Below are 19,266 nucleotides of genomic sequence, written 5' to 3' on the forward strand. Positions count from 1 at the left end.
AAATACTTAAATAGCATTTCCAATCGTTTCGTTTCGTATTTTCCATAGGAACAATACAAAACGAAACATAACCCACGCTGGCGGAGTTCGCTGTTTAGTTTCGTTTTGTTTACATTCGTGAGTGCGAACAAAACGAAAATCGAAAAGTACTCAACTCCACAAGAGCAGATAGAAAACTAAATAGTACTAAACACATGTGAATAAATCAAAAACGTTTGGTGGTTGATAAAATATTCACTGTGGTATGTTGATGTTAGTTTATAGGGTTGTTAAGCAATCACATGTGTGTGTGCCTGAGTGTGTCATTGACCATAACGGACGGCAAACGTTTCCCAAAAATTCTTTTTGTTTCGGTGGTGAATGAAGCAACACGGCAAAGCATAGCCGAAGTTACATTTCAGCAATCGTACGGTTGCCATCTTTTTACAATGAAAAGTTTGCGGTTTTGTTTTGGTTATGAGAATGAAACGATTCAGAGAAGCTGAAAAGTTTGTGGCTTTGTGTGATTGGTACGGGAATCGTTTTGTTTGTTTACATTCATTGCCCCACACCCAAGTTCTGCAGTATGTGCTGGATCTCGTTTTTTGCGTTCTCATGGAAGATGAGCTCCATGAGTCGACTAAATCAACAAACAGCGAGTACTTCTTAGTGCAGGATTTGATAAGCCTGTAAAACAGAGGTAAGAGAAACAGGCATTTGAAGAGACGACATAAAATTTTCCTTCCATCACTTCACTGAGAGAGTAAACTCCCTTTTGTAACTTTTAAACAGATCTAAAAAATCTGTAATGCACGCTAGAACTCTCGTGCCATTCTAGTTGTTCATGCGTTTATTCTTATTCCTGAAACCCGGATCAAGGCCAACTGGAAAAAAGTAGAATCTTGAGATTCTTTCTCTACAATGACAACGTGAATATGTAACATCCACGTGTGTTTGATAATGGAGTGGTAAGCACGTCCGTCTTGCACTCAGAAGGTCAGCGGTTCAACCCGGACCAATACACGCAGAAAAATATATGTTAGAAATATGATTGGATCCAAACAAATATTTGTTTGGGACTGGTTGCAAACAAATATATGTTTGGATCAAAATATATATTTGTTTGTGTCCAAACAAATAACATACCTCAATTTTATTTGTTTGGGTACCAACATATTTTTTATGTTAGAACATATTTTTTATGGGTGGAGAGAGGATGTTTGTCAAAGAGAGTAACAACAGTGCTCTCGCGGCTGCGGAATGCTGTTTTATAATAAAGAGCTGTGTGTATGTTATAATAGAAGACGTAGAAGCGAAGAAGGGGGCTTTGGTGCTGTGTTTCTTGTTTTGTTGTTGTTAACCATCGTAGCAAGCGAAGAGGAAAAGAAAAAATGGTATGAATTATTTTGTTCTTTTTTCTTTAGTTTTTTCTTTAAATACCACGTAGAGTAAAGACGATAAAGTGAGTAAATAAATCAGTGTTTTCTTAAAGAAATTGTGTTTTTTAGTAAATTAAATTCCCAATACATTTTTTAGTAGAATCGAAAAGTTTATTGGACAAAGCAGAAATAGCATTTAATATTGGTAATTACATACATACATATGTATATTTGTATATATATTTGAAATGTATATTTGAAATATGGTACATCCATATTTATTTATTACATTACAAAATCATTTGATTCCAGATGCCGATTCCCCGCTGATGATTTCAAGTTTGAGGAAAATGTGTTTTATTTCACAACTAAGGAGAAGCGTTCAACGATGTTTCTATATATATTTTTTTCTTTTTAAAAATGTGATTACAAATTATTTCATTGAGTTTTTCTTTTATTAAAGTGTGTAATGTATTTCTTTGGAATTTTGTATGTACCTATGTGTCTGTTGTTGCTTTGCCTTTCAATAAACAACCACCATTTATAAACGTGTGTATATAATGGAAATGGTCAGTGAGCGTTTACTGAGAGCAAGTGAGCATACATTTCAATGTGTTTTACATTGAAATTTACGCTCCCTTGCTCTCAGTAACCGCCCACTTGTGCATGTGTTTGTTTTTTTTGTGGCTTTTGGATTTGTATTTGTTTGCACCCAAACATATGTTATATTTGGGACGGCTTGCAAACATATATATGTATGTTTGCTGCAAAATATATTTGGGACATATTTTAGAGAGGCCTTTTTTCTGTGTGTAGTTCTGTAACTCATTATACCTTCAGCATTTAAACTAACGAGGGTATATATGTACACTTTCTTACGGGCAAAATGTGCCTCGCCGAAATAATGGTTTTAGACCCCAAGTTGAACGAAATCCGTTTCAGACAATTTGGAGTTGATTTAGCCATGTCCGTCCGTCCGTCTGTCTGTCTGGTTGGTATAACTCTCGAACGGACCAACCGATACGGTCCAGAATTTGGCTATCGTATTGAGTTACCGACGAATGCCGCTGAAATTAAAATGCTTGTGATTTCGGTAAATAACGATATTATAGCAACAAATAAAAAGTAGTCGTAAAGTTCTACCGATAGCAACAGTGTTGTCAACTTTTATTTTAACTTTTCATTCATAATTTTGCGTTTTAATGTTAACGATTTTTGTCAGTAACTCAAAAATGAGTTAGAAAATCGCTCTACTGCTCTCGAATAGCTTTGATTTTTGTTGTAGCAACTTGCTTCACTGCCCCCCATTTGGTCCATACTTACACATCCTAATATATCTACTAGATATAGGTCAGGTTCGAATATGGACTATATTTGTCCATTCCTTCGGGCACCTCCCACACAAAATTTCGGATAAGTTCATTTTAAAACCTGCTCTCGAATCACTTTGACGGTAAAAGTTTTCTCTAGAACTGATCAAACGACTTGGTCCAAATTTTGGCCTTCGTCATATTTTTTCCAAACTTAGATTCAGTTCGAAGATGAGCAATACCTGTCCACAACTTCCGGTACTTCCCCCAATATTTAAAAAAATATAACTTAAATAGTATGCACGATATCTCTTGAACGGAGCAACCATTTTGGTCCAAACTTTAGATCTACTATTTCTCCAAATTTAGTTTAACATCTAAAATGGCCCATATCGGTCCTCCCTTAGGGTACCTCCCCCATAAAATTTCAAGATTTGTGTCTAAGTGCAGTTTAGGGTCTGCTCGAAGATCCTTTGGAAACGTATACCGATGCTGTTCGTTGTGGTCCTGTTTGCAGCAATATTATGTTTTCCCTGGACAAGTCCATACCTCCTGGCATACTGGTCCAAAAGTTAAACCATGAACCGATATCTATCGAAAAGTCACGCCTCTCAAAATTAGATCCACTTCCATAATGAACTTTGTCGGTCCATTCCTTTAGTTACCTTAATCCTAGTCCATATTTTTGTCAGTATTTTCTAATGACGAAAAATTGCCACAAAATACTGAAAAGACCCTAAACACATTCGATCTGTAGATGAAAGTTTCAATTCACATAGGCTGAGGGTATATCTCTGTCGGCAAATCCGACTGATACTTTTTTATTTGTTTTTTTTTTTCTTTTTTAGTTCGGTAAAATTGTCCTTCGGATGTTGTAATTTCACATGCGCATACATATTCGAAAGCTTGGGCTCAATTCTAGATCTACTTACAGTGACTTTAAAAATTGCCCAAAAATAACAATTTTTAAATCGTTTTGTGCGTGAACTTTTTTTTTATATGTAACATTTTAAATAATATTAAATCAAAACTCATTAAAATATCATAGACCCTAGTAGACTTTTATTGAACTGTAGGTACATTTGGTAGAAAATTTACGATGTGGAAATTTTCGGCCGAAACGGATTTCGCGCTCATCAACCGGCATGGTTTATAGAGCTTTTGGGAAATTACATTCGGAAATGGGTTCCACCGTGGTGCAATGGTATGCACAGCCGCCTTGCCCGTTGATGGTCGTGAGTTTTATTCCCCGGCCAGGCAATACCCCTCAGTAATGTTGGCGACATTTCCTGAGTATTTCAGCCATGTAAAACTTCTTTACAATGTGGTGTCTTAAGACACGCCGTTCGGACTCGGCAATAAACAGTAGGTCCCATATCATTCAGTTAATATGAATCGGGGTTCACTGATTGATATGAGAGAAGTCTTCCTTGTCCCGTGTGGTATGTTTGTGGAACAATTATGATATATTCGGAAATGTGGAATTGCTCTCGAAAAACAAATTACCTTCGTAATAGGGGTCGCGAGCAGTATGCTGTAGAAATATCAAAATTTCCGACACAGGTATTTAAACTGCACCTTTGTTAAATTATGCGTAGGAGGTACCCGAAGGAGTGAACCATTATAGTTGATGTTCTACCCTGATCTAAATGTGGACATAATATTACGGGGCCAAATTTTGAACCAAGTCGGTTGATCTGTTCTAGAGTTATCGTGTGCTTCAGCTAGCTGGCTGATCATAAAACTTAAGAATTTTTTATACGAAGGAAGGTCTTATATGATACCTTAAAGCACAGTTCGTGTGAAAATGCATCTGCGAATTAAAATCTTTCCATGCAGATACATATATAGGTATTTGAAGGGTGGGTTAATTTCCCTTACCAAATAGAGAAACCCCCAACATTAGAACCTTCTTTGGACAAACTTTCAATAGTTGTCAAAAATAACTACATGGGAAAATATTCAATGACGCATATGATGTTTTCCAGCTGATAAGTCACACTTCAGCAGCGGTATTATATTAAATACCAATTAAGCTTTAAAATTGTTATGCAAATATTGTGTTTGCAAAATTGAAAACAAATTAAAACTTTTTTCGAAACGACCAACAAAATTACCACAACTACCTTCAACGGGAAGACAATTCCAAGTTCTTGCAAACGCAATCAAATGGATATCACTCATTGTCGAACCTAACGTCTTGCAAACAAGTCGATGAGAAACAATGGCCAACGCTGTAACCAATTTTGAAACTCACTCTAGCCTCGACACCAATGTGGCATTTCGTTATCATTGGAAAGTGTGGCGTTGGACAGGCATCAAACCACCCCACAACATAAATCCCCAGTTATATAAACTTTACGCCATCGTCGTGAATATTTTGGCCACCTTCCTGTTTCCTCTCTCGTTAATAGTCAATGTTTTTTTGACCAAAACTCTGCAGGAATTGTGTGAAAATCTAACAATTACCATCAGCGATTTTCAGTCAAACCTAAAATTCATTAACGTTTATTTGGTGCGCCGTCAATTGGATCGCATCAGAAGCATTCTAAGGAAATTGGACAGGCGTGTTCAAAGTGAAGAAGAGTTTGCGGTTTTAAAATCAGCCATATCTACGGCAGAATCGTCATTTTTGATATTTTTCCGTCTCTATTCGTTTGGCACAACACTGAGTGTTGTAAAAGTCCTGCTGGCTGAAAGTCGTTCTTTATTATTTCCCGCCTGGTTCGGTGTGAATTGGGTGGATAATTTGAGTACCTATATGGGGGTGATTATTTATCAATTCTTTGCTTTGGTTGTTCAGGCCTTGCAAAATGTTGCCAGTGATTCATATCCACCAGCGTATTTGGTTATTTTATCAGCTCACATGAGGGCGTTGGAAATTCGCGTCAAAGCCGTGGGCCAATTCAAGGATGAAATGCAGCAACCAATGTCTTTGACACCAGAGGAACAGAGGAAATGTTTAAGGGAATTTAATGAATGCATTAAGGATTATTTGAATATTTTAAAGTAAGTAATGGACATGTTTTGTTTTATATTTTTTGATGGAAAAAACATAGATCAACCATTGGAATATTTACACGTAGAGAAACAAGTAAAAAAGTGTCAGTCGGCTTTGCCGGCAGATATGTATATGGCGAAAACCAAAAATCCATTGCAATTCCATTTGAAAAAAATTAAAAAAAAATTTTTGCGAGCACATCTACATTTTTTGGCACAGAGGTTAAGAAAAAAATTCTGGTTTCAAATCTGTTCGCGTTCACAAAATTGGACGATGCGCCCAAAAGTTATATATATTTGTTGATATGAGAAAATGTGTGCATAAATCGTTAACAGCATTCCATATCTATTCATAGATGTTTAAATAGTTATTAAATTTATTATTATTTTCGCGGAAAATTAACAAATAATAAAAAAATTTGAAGTAAATTCAAATTATCCTGTCCCAGAGTTCGTACAAACCCTCAAAAAATAAATTAAAAAAATATATGCGGAATCTGGACAATGCGTAGAAAAATATGATACCAAATGTATAGAGATTGGGTACATAAATTGCATATTATAGCAACAACAAAAGAGAAAAACTTATTGTTGGAAAATATTGTTGCAAATATATTTTTTGGTTTGATTCGAAAAATTAGAAAAAAAAATTTTTGGGAGTTCATCAACTATTTCGCTAAAATCCCATACAATAATTAATGTGTACTGCTAAAACTTCGTCAAGAAATATGGTTTACCATCGTGAAAGCTGTTTGGCTTACTGTTATAACTTATAAGTATAGGAAAATAAAGAGTAATATTGAAATTACAATCATTAAAAAAAAAAAAAATGTTGATGCGCATCCGTTTTTGGATACAGCGAATCAATCTTTTTCAATATTTATGCATATTTCGATGTTACACTCAGCGGTCAAAGTGTGCCGCCAGTTGCATCACACAATGCAATAAACCTTAAAGTGGATGAACATCGCGCAATTTGCATACGATTTTGATGCGCATCCGGTTTCAGTAGCACCCATCAAAAATTCGTCTTGAATGCCTCCACATTCTATTTTTGGTAAAAAAAAACCATATTACTCGCGAATCTGTGCAATTTATGACACGCGTTTTCGCAAATATTATAATCGCGTATAAAGGATTCCATTTACGTAAAAAAAATTAAAGAAAATCGCGGATTTGTCAAAATAAATTTTTGCTGATTTGCTATTTTCAGGGTATCTATATCCGCGGTTTTAGTGGATGGATTCGATCGCGGATGGGCTCATTAAATCCGTCGCGTAAAAAAAACTAAATTCACGCGGGGTACAAAGAAATTGAATGGCACTTGTAAATATTAAACGCAAAAAATAGGTTTTTTTTAAAAAAAATCACGCATTAAATATTGGCCTTTAGACTCCAATTACTAGGATGCTGTAAGGAGCACACTCATGAGATATGCATTAAACGACGTAAAATCACGAGTTCTATTATCCTATTATGAGTTTTGAATATTATCTTGTTGCGCGTCCGAATTATTAAAACAATTCAAAAAACCCCGAAATTCCGGCTTCAAAATGTTAGCATCAATTTTAGATGGATGCAGTGGATATATCGAAAAATGATACACTAGTATCATATTGCCTATGAAGTATTCTTTGAGTCATTCTTTGGGCATATGTCTATAAAATAAAAGGTTAAGCCAGAAATTGGAAGGGAGCATAAGAAACTTGTTGGCTTCAACCCATTTTTACCTATTTTTCTACATTGATGCCAACACAGCTTCCACGTAAATTAATTTTAATGGTCGACCTTATGGGATTCCTCCTAAAACACTTGATTTTAAAGAATTTCAATCACATTACATAGAATATGTTAACAGTTCACCAATTTTGAATGGGTGAAACTCGGATTCATCGATTGTAAAACATTTTTGGTTTTCGCCATATCTCTGTCGGCAAATCCGACTGATACTTTTTTACTTGTTTTTTTTTTCTTGTCTTTTTTGGTTCGGTAAAATTGCCCTTCGGATGTTGTAATTTCACATGTACATAGTTTGTGATTCGAAAGCTTGGGTTCAATTACACTTTGCAACATTTTTTAGGTGATCTTGTGCAAACAATTCGAACTGACGATTTTTTGAAAGTACAGACCCAAAATAACAAAAACCCTGGTTGGGTTTTGTTGTGTCAGATCCAGCTCGGATTTTATAGCCCCATGTACACATGGTTAAATATTGAGTTTTTAAAGAAATTCGGGGCTATATCTCTGAAACCAATGCGAATCTTCTTCTGACCTCTGAAGCAAATTTGTAGATAAGGACACGAATAAAATACTTGGAGAAGTAATGAACTCGAAAAATACACTTATTGCCTCAAATTTTAAAATATATGCAAAAATTCCACAATTTTTATACATTTCGCACCGTACCTCCAAAACCGTTAATTTTCTCTGAATATTTTCTTTTGGAAAAATATTCCCTGGAATGTAATACACAACTCTTCAGAACATGTCATTGTTGTAAAATGCCTCTAGCACGTTGTTTTCAGTACATTTTTCAACGACGATTTAATAAAAATGTCAATAACGCACAGTACGAAATATGAGCAATTTAGCGGAACTTTACTAATAACTTTTAAAGTGAAGGGCGTAGATTTCTAAAATTTTGCAAAAATGTTTCTTATATTAGTGGATATTGTGGGGCTCAACTTGGGCCACATAGGTCCGCGGTTTCCCGTAGCGTTCATGTAACGGCGGCTGTCGTTTTTACGTTTTACATTTATGTTTCAATCGATTTTGCTGCAAATTGATGTATTGAGTTTTCAGCTTATAGAAAACTTTTATACAAAATATTTGCAAAATATAGGTTCGCGTTTTGGTATAGGCCCCAATGAACGATAGCGGTTGATGGGACATATTTTAAATGTTACAGACACATTTTCCAACGTATTTGGTTGTATTTTGGCATTTTATGTTCTTCGTAGATAGAAAACCTCTGTGCGAAATATTAACATCGTAGGTACGCGTGTTTGGTATAGCCCCCATATGACGGGTTCCCTCATATTAGGTATTTTAAATGCTGAAGACAAAAATTGCAACAGATTTTGATGCAAATGTAAATTTTAAGATGTTAGCGAATAAAAATCCTCCTCACATAAAAGCTGTCAACATACGGGGGCGGTTCGGAAACTTCTTAGCCTATCAATGAAAGAGAATAGTTAGTTTTTCAAAAATATTTTTATTTTTCAATATAATCTCCTGAAACTTCAATACACTTAGTCCAACGCTTTTCTAGCAATTCTATCCCTTGATTAAAATAGTTTTCCTCAAGGTCTTCAAAATAGTGGTTTACAACTGTAATTGCATCTTCATTTGAGGTAAAACGCTTGCCAGCAAGGATTTTTTTTAGATTTGGGAACAAGTAAAAGTCACTGGGAGCTAAATCAGGAGAATAAGGTGGGTGGTCAAGCAACTCGTACTTTAATTTGTTGATTTTAGCCATTGTTAAAACACTCTTGTGCGCTGGTGCGTTGTCTTGATGAACAATTATTTTTTTGTGATGTAAGCCAGGACGATTTTCTCGAATTTGTACATTTAATTGATCCAAAAAGGTTGCAATAGAACTCTGAATTTATTTACCCTTTTGCAGATAGTCAATCAATAAAATACCTTTGAAGTCCCAAAAAACCGTTGATATAACCTTACCAGCCGATTGAATTGTTTTTGCCTTCTTTGGGGCACTTCCTCCAGCTTCAATCCATTGTTTGCATTGTTCTTTTGTCTCTGGAGTATAGTGGTGGATCCATGTCTCATCAACAGTTATGAAACGACGCTTAAAATCCATTTTATTTCGCTTAAAACGATCCAAACAAGCTTGAGAAATGTTCATTCTTATGCGTTTTTGATCGACTGTTAACAAATGCGGCACCCATCTTGCAGAAAGCTTTTTCATCTGTAGTTCTTCATGCAAAATTAAATGGACTCGATCATTTGAGATGCCCATGATATTAGCAATTTCACGCACTTTTATTCGTCGATCATTTAATACCATATCATGCCAAAGTGCATTTGTGCAATTTCTGTTGTTGTTGCTGTTTTTGGACGTCCACTACGTGGTTCATCTTCAATGCTTGTACGACCACGTTTAAATTCAGCAACCCAATTTTTACTGTTGCATATGAAGGAGCACTTTCACCTAACACATTCACCATATCATTATGAATTTCTTGTCCCGATAAACCTTTTTTATGTAAATATTTAATGTCAGCAGGCATTTCTAAGTTTTCCATTGTAAAAAAATTGCGGATGCGTCTTTTTTGAACACCTGTTTCTATATGAAGGAGTTGCCAGATCGAAAATTTAACATGTGTTCATAACAGAGATGGAAGTTTCCAAAACACTTAACTTTTTTCTGTTTATACCGCGCTTTTTGTACTAGGCTAAGAAGTTTCCGAACTGCCCTCGTAGGGTATAAAAACTTGAATTTCTCCGAAGACTGCACGTTACCGCATCTGCTTTATGGCTTTGTGAACAGAGGAGACCCCAATCTTCAGATCATATATATCTTAAAACGTGAATGTACGGGAATCACTTTTGAAATATCCACGGAAAATAAAAAAAGATATTTTGAAAACTTCAAAAAAGCACTTCTTTCCGATTAAGATTGCACGAAAACATTAAGAGTTTCTGCTTTTTTTAAGAGTAAAATATTATAATAGTTTTGTAAAATATTAAGAAAAATAGATCATGGCATACTGACTTACCATTTGTCCGCGCCACGCTATTTTTTTAATGAACCCAAATTATATTTTTTAGAAAAAAAAATTATGAAGCAAAAGTGCAACTTTAAGTGAATTTTTAAGTCGTTTCGCGGAGTAAATCGCCAAACTGAGTATGGGTCATTAGCTAACGAATTCAATTAAAATTTAATTAATTTTATGTACTTTCAAAATTCCTTAAAGTTCCACTAAACTTCCCATATTTCGCACTGTGTAACGTAGTGAAATCCAAAATGCGAGAATAAACTGTTGTTGTGAACTGTGTTTGAAATACGTGTTGTAAAAGATATGATGCAAAATACCGCTGAAACAACATAAAGTAAGCATTTTAGAGTTTCAGAATATTCTAAAGAATTGTTGGGAACTTTATTTGGAAGATTTTTGCAAAAGGTTACTTGGTGCAACTCCCAATAGTTTAGCCGATACTGACCAGAATTTCAGCAATTATGTAAAATTTTCTATATTTTATAGATTCTGATGCCCTACACGCAGAGAAAAAATATTTTTCGCTTTTGTTGGAACAAAAATATTTGTTTTGGTTCCAAAAATGTATTTGTTTTGTTCAAACATTGTAATCCGAATCCAAAAATACCATCTTTTGTTTCAAACATAGAAAACAAAAACAACTTTCGAATTTCCGCAATATTGTAAAAATCGTTAACAATACCGATTGTAGGAACTATCATAATCTAATTTTGTTTACAAAAAGTATTGTCAACCCAGAAAACCTGCCCAGAAATTTTTGATTTGAGTGTATATACTTCTCATATACACTTTTCACATGACTTGGATATAAATGTCGCGTATAATATTGCAATCATTGATGAACACAATACATGGTTTGCTACATTGGCTGACAACAAAGACAAACAAAACGCCACAAGCACACACCACAACATAAGGAATAATTAAACACCATAGCAAACTCCGGTATAACACCAAACCTCAAATCACAATGAAGATAGAAGAATGAAACAAAACAGAAACAAATAAAAACAAGAGTCTCATTGTTGGTATACATACACACAAAAAGAAAGATAAAGGCATCATGTCATACAAACAAAACTCACCATAGTTGTTTTTTCAACACGGCATCGAATAGCGAGAGAAGGAAAAAAAAAAATTGTCGAAGAAAAGAGAGAACTATTGTCCAGTTGACAAAAACTATTTCTGGATTTAACAAAACCCAATTGTTGGAATCACAATACTACATTTGGAATTTAACAATACCTTTACAATACATATTTTGCTCTTCGAATATTGTTGGATCAATCATATTTTTTTCTCTGCGTGTAGATGGAGTTTTTCTTATGTGTTTTTTATTCAAAAGATAAGTTCTTCTAGTTTAGCGCTACAATATTGCTGAAGACAGCAAGGTCAAATTCCTATTCGTTTCTGAGACAAAGGCCTGATAAGTGCAAAAAAGTGTAGATTTAGCCCGGTTTAGATGAGGCCATAAAATCCGAACTGGATCTGACAGGACAAACTCCTGCTAGGGTTTTTGTAGTCTAAATATGTACTTTCAAAAAATGCATACCAGAAGTTGTTTGCATTTTCAGTGTTGCATAGTGTTATAGATCTATTTACAGTGACTTCAAAATTGCCCAAAAATAACAATTTTTAAATCATTTTGTGCGTGAAGTTTTTTTAATATGTAAGATTTTATATAATATTAAATCAAAACTCATTAAATATCATAGCCCCTAATAGACTTTTATTGAACTGGATGTACGTTTGCTAGAAAATTTACGATGTGGAAATTTTCGGCCGAAACGGATATCGCGCTTATTAACCGGCATGGTTTATAGAGCTTTTGGTAAATTACCCGCCTTGCCTGCTGATGGTCGTGGGTTCGATTCCCCGGCCAGGCAATACCCCTCAGTAATGTTGGCGACATTTCCTGAGTATTTCAGCCATGTAAAACTTCTCTACAAGTGGGGTCTTAAGACACGCCTTTCGGACTCGGCAATAAACAGTAGGTCCCATATCATTGAGTTAATATGAATCGGGGTTCACTGATTGATATGAGAGAAGTCTCTCTTGTCCCGTGTTGGGATGTTTGTGGAACAATCATTATATATTCGGAAATATGGAATTGCTCTCGGAAAAAATTACCTTTATAATAGAGGTCGCGAGCACAGTATGCTGTAGAAATATCAAAATATCCGACACAGGTATTTAAACTGCACCTTTGTTAAATTATGTGCAGGAGGTGTACCCGAAGGAGTGAACCAGTATAGTTCATGTTCTAACCTGATCTAAATTTGGACAAAATATTACGAGGGCAAAATTTTGAAACAAATTGGTTGATCTGTTCGAGAGTTATCGTGCGCTTCAGCTAGCTAATCAGAAAAATTAAGAATTGTTAATACGAAGGAAGGTCTTATAAGGTACCTTAAAGCACAGTTCGTATGAAAATGCATCTGCGAATTGAAATATTTCCATGCAGATACATAGATATATAGATATTTGAAGGGTGGGTTAATCTCCGCTGTAACCAACTTTGAAACTCACTCTAGCCTCGACACCAATGTGGCATTTCGTTATCATTGGAAAGTGTGGCTTTGGACTGGCATCAAACCTACTCGCAGTATAAATCCCCAGTTATATAAACTTTACGCCATCGTCGTGAATATTTTGGCCACCTTCCTGTTTCCTCTCTCGTTAATAGTCAATGTTTTTTTGACAAAAACTCTGCAGGAATTGTGTGAAAATCTAACAATTACCATCTGCGATTTTCAGTCAAATCTAAAATTCATTAACGTTTATTTGGTGCGCCGTCAATTGGATCGAATCAGAAGCATTCTTAGGAAATTGGATAGGCGTGTTCAAAGTGAAGAAGAGTTTGCAGTTTTAAAATCAGCCATATCTACGGCAGAATCGTCATTTTTGATATTTTTCCGTCTCTATTCGTTTGGCACAACATTGAGTGTTGTAAAAGTCCTGCTGGCTGAAAGTCGTTCTTTATTATTTCCCGCCTGGTTCGGTGTGAATTGGGTGGATAATTTGAGTACTTATATGGGGGTGATTATTTATCAATTCTTTGCTTTGGTTGTTCAGGCATTGCAAAATGTTGCCAGTGATTCATATCCACCAGCGTATTTGGTTATTTTATCAGCTCACATGCGAGCGTTGGAAATTCGCGTCAAAGCCGTAGGCCAATTCAAGGATGAAATGCAGCAACCACTGTCTTTGACACCAGAAGAACAGAGGAAATGTTTAAGGGAATTTAATGAATGCATTAAGGATTATTTGAATATTTTAAAGTAAGTAATGGACATGTTTTGTTTTATATTTTGATGAAAAAAACCAAAGATTTTTTTTTGAAAATGTTTGATTCAAGTTTGTTATCGATCGAACAAAAATTTTCTACAATAACATAAGTTTGGTTGCAATTCGAACGAAATTGAATTTAAATCGTCTTATACCCTAGACAGACGTGCATTATCCACATTATTAATACACAAAATCAAACTGAATTTACCCTGCGTTTACACATGACGGGACAGTTTAGTACATGTACTGATTGTCAAAAACTTGCCTGTGTGACGTAGGCGTCCAGACAACTGCAAAAACAGTTGTAAAATTATAAATGAAAATCTTCGATTTATTTTTGTGAAAGAAACTGTCTGTGAAAAAAATGATGGACAGCTGGAAGACAGCCGACAAATGTATGTATGTGTTAGTAAATCAGAGTTGTATTTGAAGACAAATTGTCTGGCGTAAACGACTAGTAAGGTATTTCAATATGACAATACTGAAAAAGAGAGCCCATATTCATGTAAGAGAGAGAGAGCATATTCATGCTCTGAGACACAATTTACATTTCAAACAACAACAGAACAGTTGTTTACCAGCAATCAGCTGTTTCGTAAATGCAAAGACTGTCGTCTGTAAGGGTAAAATGAAATGCATTTCTTAATGCAAACTAACTGTGCCGTCTGTCTAGGGTATTAGAGAAACAGGCCTTAAAAATTGAAATACACGTAGAGAATAAATATGGTCATATTTCGGGAGTAACTTGTAACTATAATAGTAATACATATTGTTGTCTGAAACCATATAATGCACTCCGATTTCAAATATATGTAACTATGCCAAAAATATATATTGTTGCTGCAACCATATATTATGTATAAAACATAATATCCCAGCAAAATGTTCGATGCCAAAGTAGCCATTTAATCATGGGTGCAAGTGATCTGGCATGTCATCTTTTTAGCATCTTCATCGATGAATTTTATATGAGCGGGGACCCCCAAAAGATGCTATTCATTTCTGGATCCAAAGCATGTCATTTACACCAATGCTTTGGCATGTCATTTCCCCCAAAGCTTTGGCATGTAATTTTCACCAACCCTTTGCAACGACATTATCATTACGACGAGAGTTTTAACAACGTTGGTTGTGATTTCGAGTCTCTGACAACATCAAGCCTATTGTAAATAATTAATCTTATATAGTTAGAAAAATGTGTATAAATAAAAACGCAAAATTCATCTCTATTGGATCGATGGAATGGGTTCAAATGCTGATGAAAAGATCGGATCTTTCTATGCAAAAGATGCCATGAAATCACGTCATGGCATGGAACCCCTTCCTTAAAATTTTGCTGGGATGTATCTCTCAATTATATTTAGTGTTTTAACATAAATTTCTCAAAATATGATTGCAGTGACCATATACTTTATCTCTGTGTAAATTCAATCTATCTTTCAAAATGTTACTCCTCTTTTTTCAGACTACACTCCATCATACAGCGAATAATTTCGAAAGCCTGTTTGGCACAGTTTGCCTGCTCTGCATTGGTACAATGCACTGTGGGTTTGCATTTTTTGTATGTCGTTGATGCTGCCAATTATGAGGCTCAATTAATGTCCATCATCTTTTTTGTTGCCGTGACATTGGAAGCTTTTGTAATTTGTTATTTTGGCCACATGATGAGTTTGCAAAGCTCGAATTTGACGTATGCCTTCTACTCGTGCGGTTGGTTGGCTCAATCACCGGAATTTAAACGAAATCTTATCATCACGTTGATGCGCACCCAGAGGACATCGACCATACGTGCTGGCTCATATATTCCCGTGGATTTGCCGACATTTGTTATGGTAGGTAATTTGAAATGTCAATGGTTTTGAACTCATAAATGGGGCTTCAGTGAAGTGATAAAAACAATGAAAAAAATTTACTGCCCATATAATCTAGGAGTGTAATTTCCATTAAGGAATTTGTTATTATAGAAGGGTGTAAAAGGTCTCTACTTTATATTGCATTCGACGGCAAAAGTTTATAACATAATTTTAATTAAACTGCAAGCTCAATTTCCAGTTGTTCGAATTATTTTTAAGTGTTTTTTTGTCATTCTTAAGTGTGTATTATTTCAATTTCATTTCAGCTCATGAAGTATGCCTATTCGGTTTTCACTCTACTTATACGTTTCAAATAAGATGAATTTTCAAAGAAGATGACGTATCCTAAATTACGATTATTAAATATAACAGTATTCATTTTACACAGTAGTAGTAGTTTGCACATGAAGTTTACTAGTAGATTTTTCTCTGAATATGCAAAAACAAAAACAATATAACATACTATTAAGGCCAACTTCCGAATCGTCAGATGGCTTGCTTGAGCTTCGTCAAAATATTTCAGTTGCACACTTCATCGAAAATGTAACTAAATCAGAATTAAAAATTATACATGTTTGTTGTTTACCTGCGTTCAAAATGTGTGATTGCGACGTTTTGACGTACATAGCTTAGCATTTGTTAGGTATTATGACGTTGTGAAATACAATACTTAAGACATTTTCAGACATTTACAAAGCATCTGACAATACGGAATTCAGTCTAAGAGTTTATTCTTACACAATTATTTTTTCTCAATAAAGATCTTAAAATTCTCCACTACTAAACCAAAGTGGAAAATTGGTATTGGTACTTAAAACAACAATTATTTTAAAGTGGGAAGTAGTTAAAATTGGTTTACTTTCGGGAAAGACAGTGAAGACTATAGTTTCGTTTATGGCCACAAATCAAAAAGCTATCGAAAGTACAGTTCTGAAACAGACCATATATGTATTGTTGATGAGAACTTCCAAACTATTAAAGGAACCAGTGAAATGACTGGTCGAAGGAACAAATATATTACTGGCCAAAATCTTTAAATTCTGGAATTGATAATACATATTCATTTTAGTGTATTGTCTCTATGAAGAAAAAACTATTTTTGTGGAGACAATATTGCATACTGAATCTGATAATATCTTTACCATACATATTACTTACTTAGTTGGCACTCTACAAAAGAAAAGATTTGCATTCCTCGCGCTCTTCGATCTTGCGTTCCACTTGTTTACTCCATCGAAGAATTGGCCTTCTAATTCCGCGTGTACCGCCATGCCCGCTCATTCTTATGACATGGCCTAGCCAACGCAGTCATTGTATCTCTATACGTTTAAGTACTCTGATATCTTTGTATAGCCGATACCGCTCATGGTTCATACGAAGTCGATATTCACCGCCTACGAAGAATTTTTCTCTCAAACACACCAAGCACACCCTTTTCTACATGCGCAAGTACCCAGCCTTTGGGAGCATGGGTAGTATCAGTATTATGTAAAGTGAAATTTTTGTTTGACGAGATGTGGCTTTGTTTTTAACCCACATAAAGCTACTGGTCGTTTAAACGCCACAAAAAATGGCCCAATTATTTCGTTGACCACACACAGAAAAAAAGCCAACCCGAAAATTTTGATTAAAAGCTTTATCACTATATTTTTGTCGAATGGCGATAAAATATTACGAATATATTAAGAAAATGTTTATCAAACATGAAAATGTTACTACTAAGCGATCGATAAACGAATTCAAACAAATAATTTATCGAAATTTGTTTATGGTTATTAATGAATTTCTGTTGTTAAAATGGTTTTCAACGTTTTCGCATGTTCTCGCTCTCAAGAGCGGGAGAAAAACCCGTTTTACGGCATAGGGAGAGAGAGCGCTACAACAATGTGCTGTGTTTTTTCTTGAGATGTGAGTGTCGTTGCTATGTATATTTCAAAGCATGGTGATGGAATTTTTGCGGCATGGAGGGATGGTGCGTTTGTGTGGCATTTGGCTTGTTTATTTATTTGTGCTCGGGGAAGGCTTGTTACTGTTTTAAGTTTGTTACTGTTTTTTTTTGTTGCTGACTTTTATGAACCTAACAAACGAAGAGTAAAGAAAAAAACGGTACGAGTTCTCATGTTTTTTTCTGTTTGGTGGTTAAGAAAGGCAGATAACATTTTTTAACCATCAGTTTGGTTTATTTTGGTAGTTTCTTTAAAGCAGTCGTTGTATGTGGATCGGTAGTGCAAAAATAAATCTGTGTATGTGTGTTTTCTTAAAGTAAAGATGCTTTTCAAGTAAATTAAATTAAATAAAATTAAACACATTTTATAATTGAATTCACGAATATGAAAAAGGATAATAAGAATATTTTATTGGACAAAAACAACCGCATGTGATATTGGTAATAACATCAAAACATTTTATACAATATTTGAAATATGTATGGATGTACTATTTCTCACATTACAGATACCCATTTTCCGCTGATAATTTTCAATGTGGTAGAAGAACGTGTTTTATTTCACAACGAGAAGCGTTCAACGATGTTCCCTGTATTTTATATTTAAAAGTTATTTATTTGTTTTGTTGTATTAAAATTAAAGTGTGACACTAAATAATTATTTACTTCTGTTATTAATTATTCCATTCCGTTTTTCTTCCTTTCATCTGTTATTTTTTTTTGTACCTATGCGTCTGTTGTTGTTTTTGTACTTGGTATTTCATTTAAATAAATAACCACCATTTATAAATGTGTGTATGTATCTTTTTTTGTGGCTTTTGGGTTTGTATTTAACAAAAAAAAAAAAAAACAACAAACTATGAATATTTTTTATCGATTGGAAAAAATGCATTCAACAATTTTTTAATCAAGAAAATATTTTGTTTATATCAAGCAAAATGTGGAATATTATGATAAATATTTTTGTCAATATGTGAAATATTTTATCAGTTTAAAAATAATAATTTAATAATTGTTCCACAAACATTCCATATGGGACAAGGGAGACTCCTCTCATACCAATGAGTGCACCCCGATTCATATTAGCTCAATGATAAGGGACCTACTGTTTATTGCCGAGTCCGAACGGCGTGTCCTAAGACACCACTTGTAGAGAAATTTTACATGGCTGAAATACTCAAGAAATGTCGTCAATATTACTGAGGGGTATTTTGCCACCGTTGAAATTTTTGATGTTGCCTGGCCGGGGAATCGAACCCACGACCTTTAGTGTGCAAGGCGGTGTGCATACCATTGCACCACGGTGGCACCCTAAAAATAAAAAATCAATAAATATTTCAATCTATATTACAAATTTATTTTATCAACCTGTATTTTTACTTTGTGATCGAATAATTTTATCGAATTTTGACAATATGAAAAATTTTTTATTGCCGGAAAATCGATAAATTTTTGATTAAATATTTGAATTTTTTTATCAAATGGCTACAATTTTTTTCTGTGTAAACCATCGGCTCCTGGTGCCGTATTATCCTTCAGCCTGTTTATCTTGCCCGGGCGGTACACATTCAATACCATCTTGTATTATTGGATTTGTGGTATCTTCGACGTCTTTGCTACAATTGGATACCAACAGTTTGAAAAAATTCTCTTTCCATATCCTGAGCACACTATCTGCATCTGTTGCTGGTCTCTGCAGGAGGATGTTCCGGTACCAAAGCCATCAGTTTTATGTTCGTTCCTCTCTTTGGTAGAATGTTCGGAATCCAT

At 34.7% G+C, this 19,266-nt stretch overlaps 1 protein-coding gene across 1 annotated transcript; it reads left to right on the forward strand.

Annotated features, from left to right (window-relative positions):
* The first annotated feature begins 4,808 nt into the window (after positions 1–4,808).
* Positions 4,809–18,286, forward strand: LOC141393527 (odorant receptor 2a-like). Its single transcript, XM_073966587.1, has 3 exons — positions 4,809–5,677; positions 15,164–15,530; positions 15,818–18,286. The coding sequence occupies exons 1-3, from the start codon at positions 4,893–4,895 to the stop codon at positions 15,866–15,868; spliced, it is 1,203 nt and encodes a 400-aa protein (XP_073822688.1). The 5' UTR covers positions 4,809–4,892; the 3' UTR covers positions 15,869–18,286.
* The last annotated feature ends 980 nt before the right edge of the window (positions 18,287–19,266 follow it).

The sequence above is a fragment of the Musca autumnalis genome, unplaced genomic scaffold (assembly GCF_047663935.1).
Source record: "Musca autumnalis isolate F117 unplaced genomic scaffold, ASM4766393v1 scaffold_1, whole genome shotgun sequence".
Taxonomy (NCBI): Eukaryota; Metazoa; Arthropoda; class Insecta; order Diptera; family Muscidae; genus Musca; species Musca autumnalis.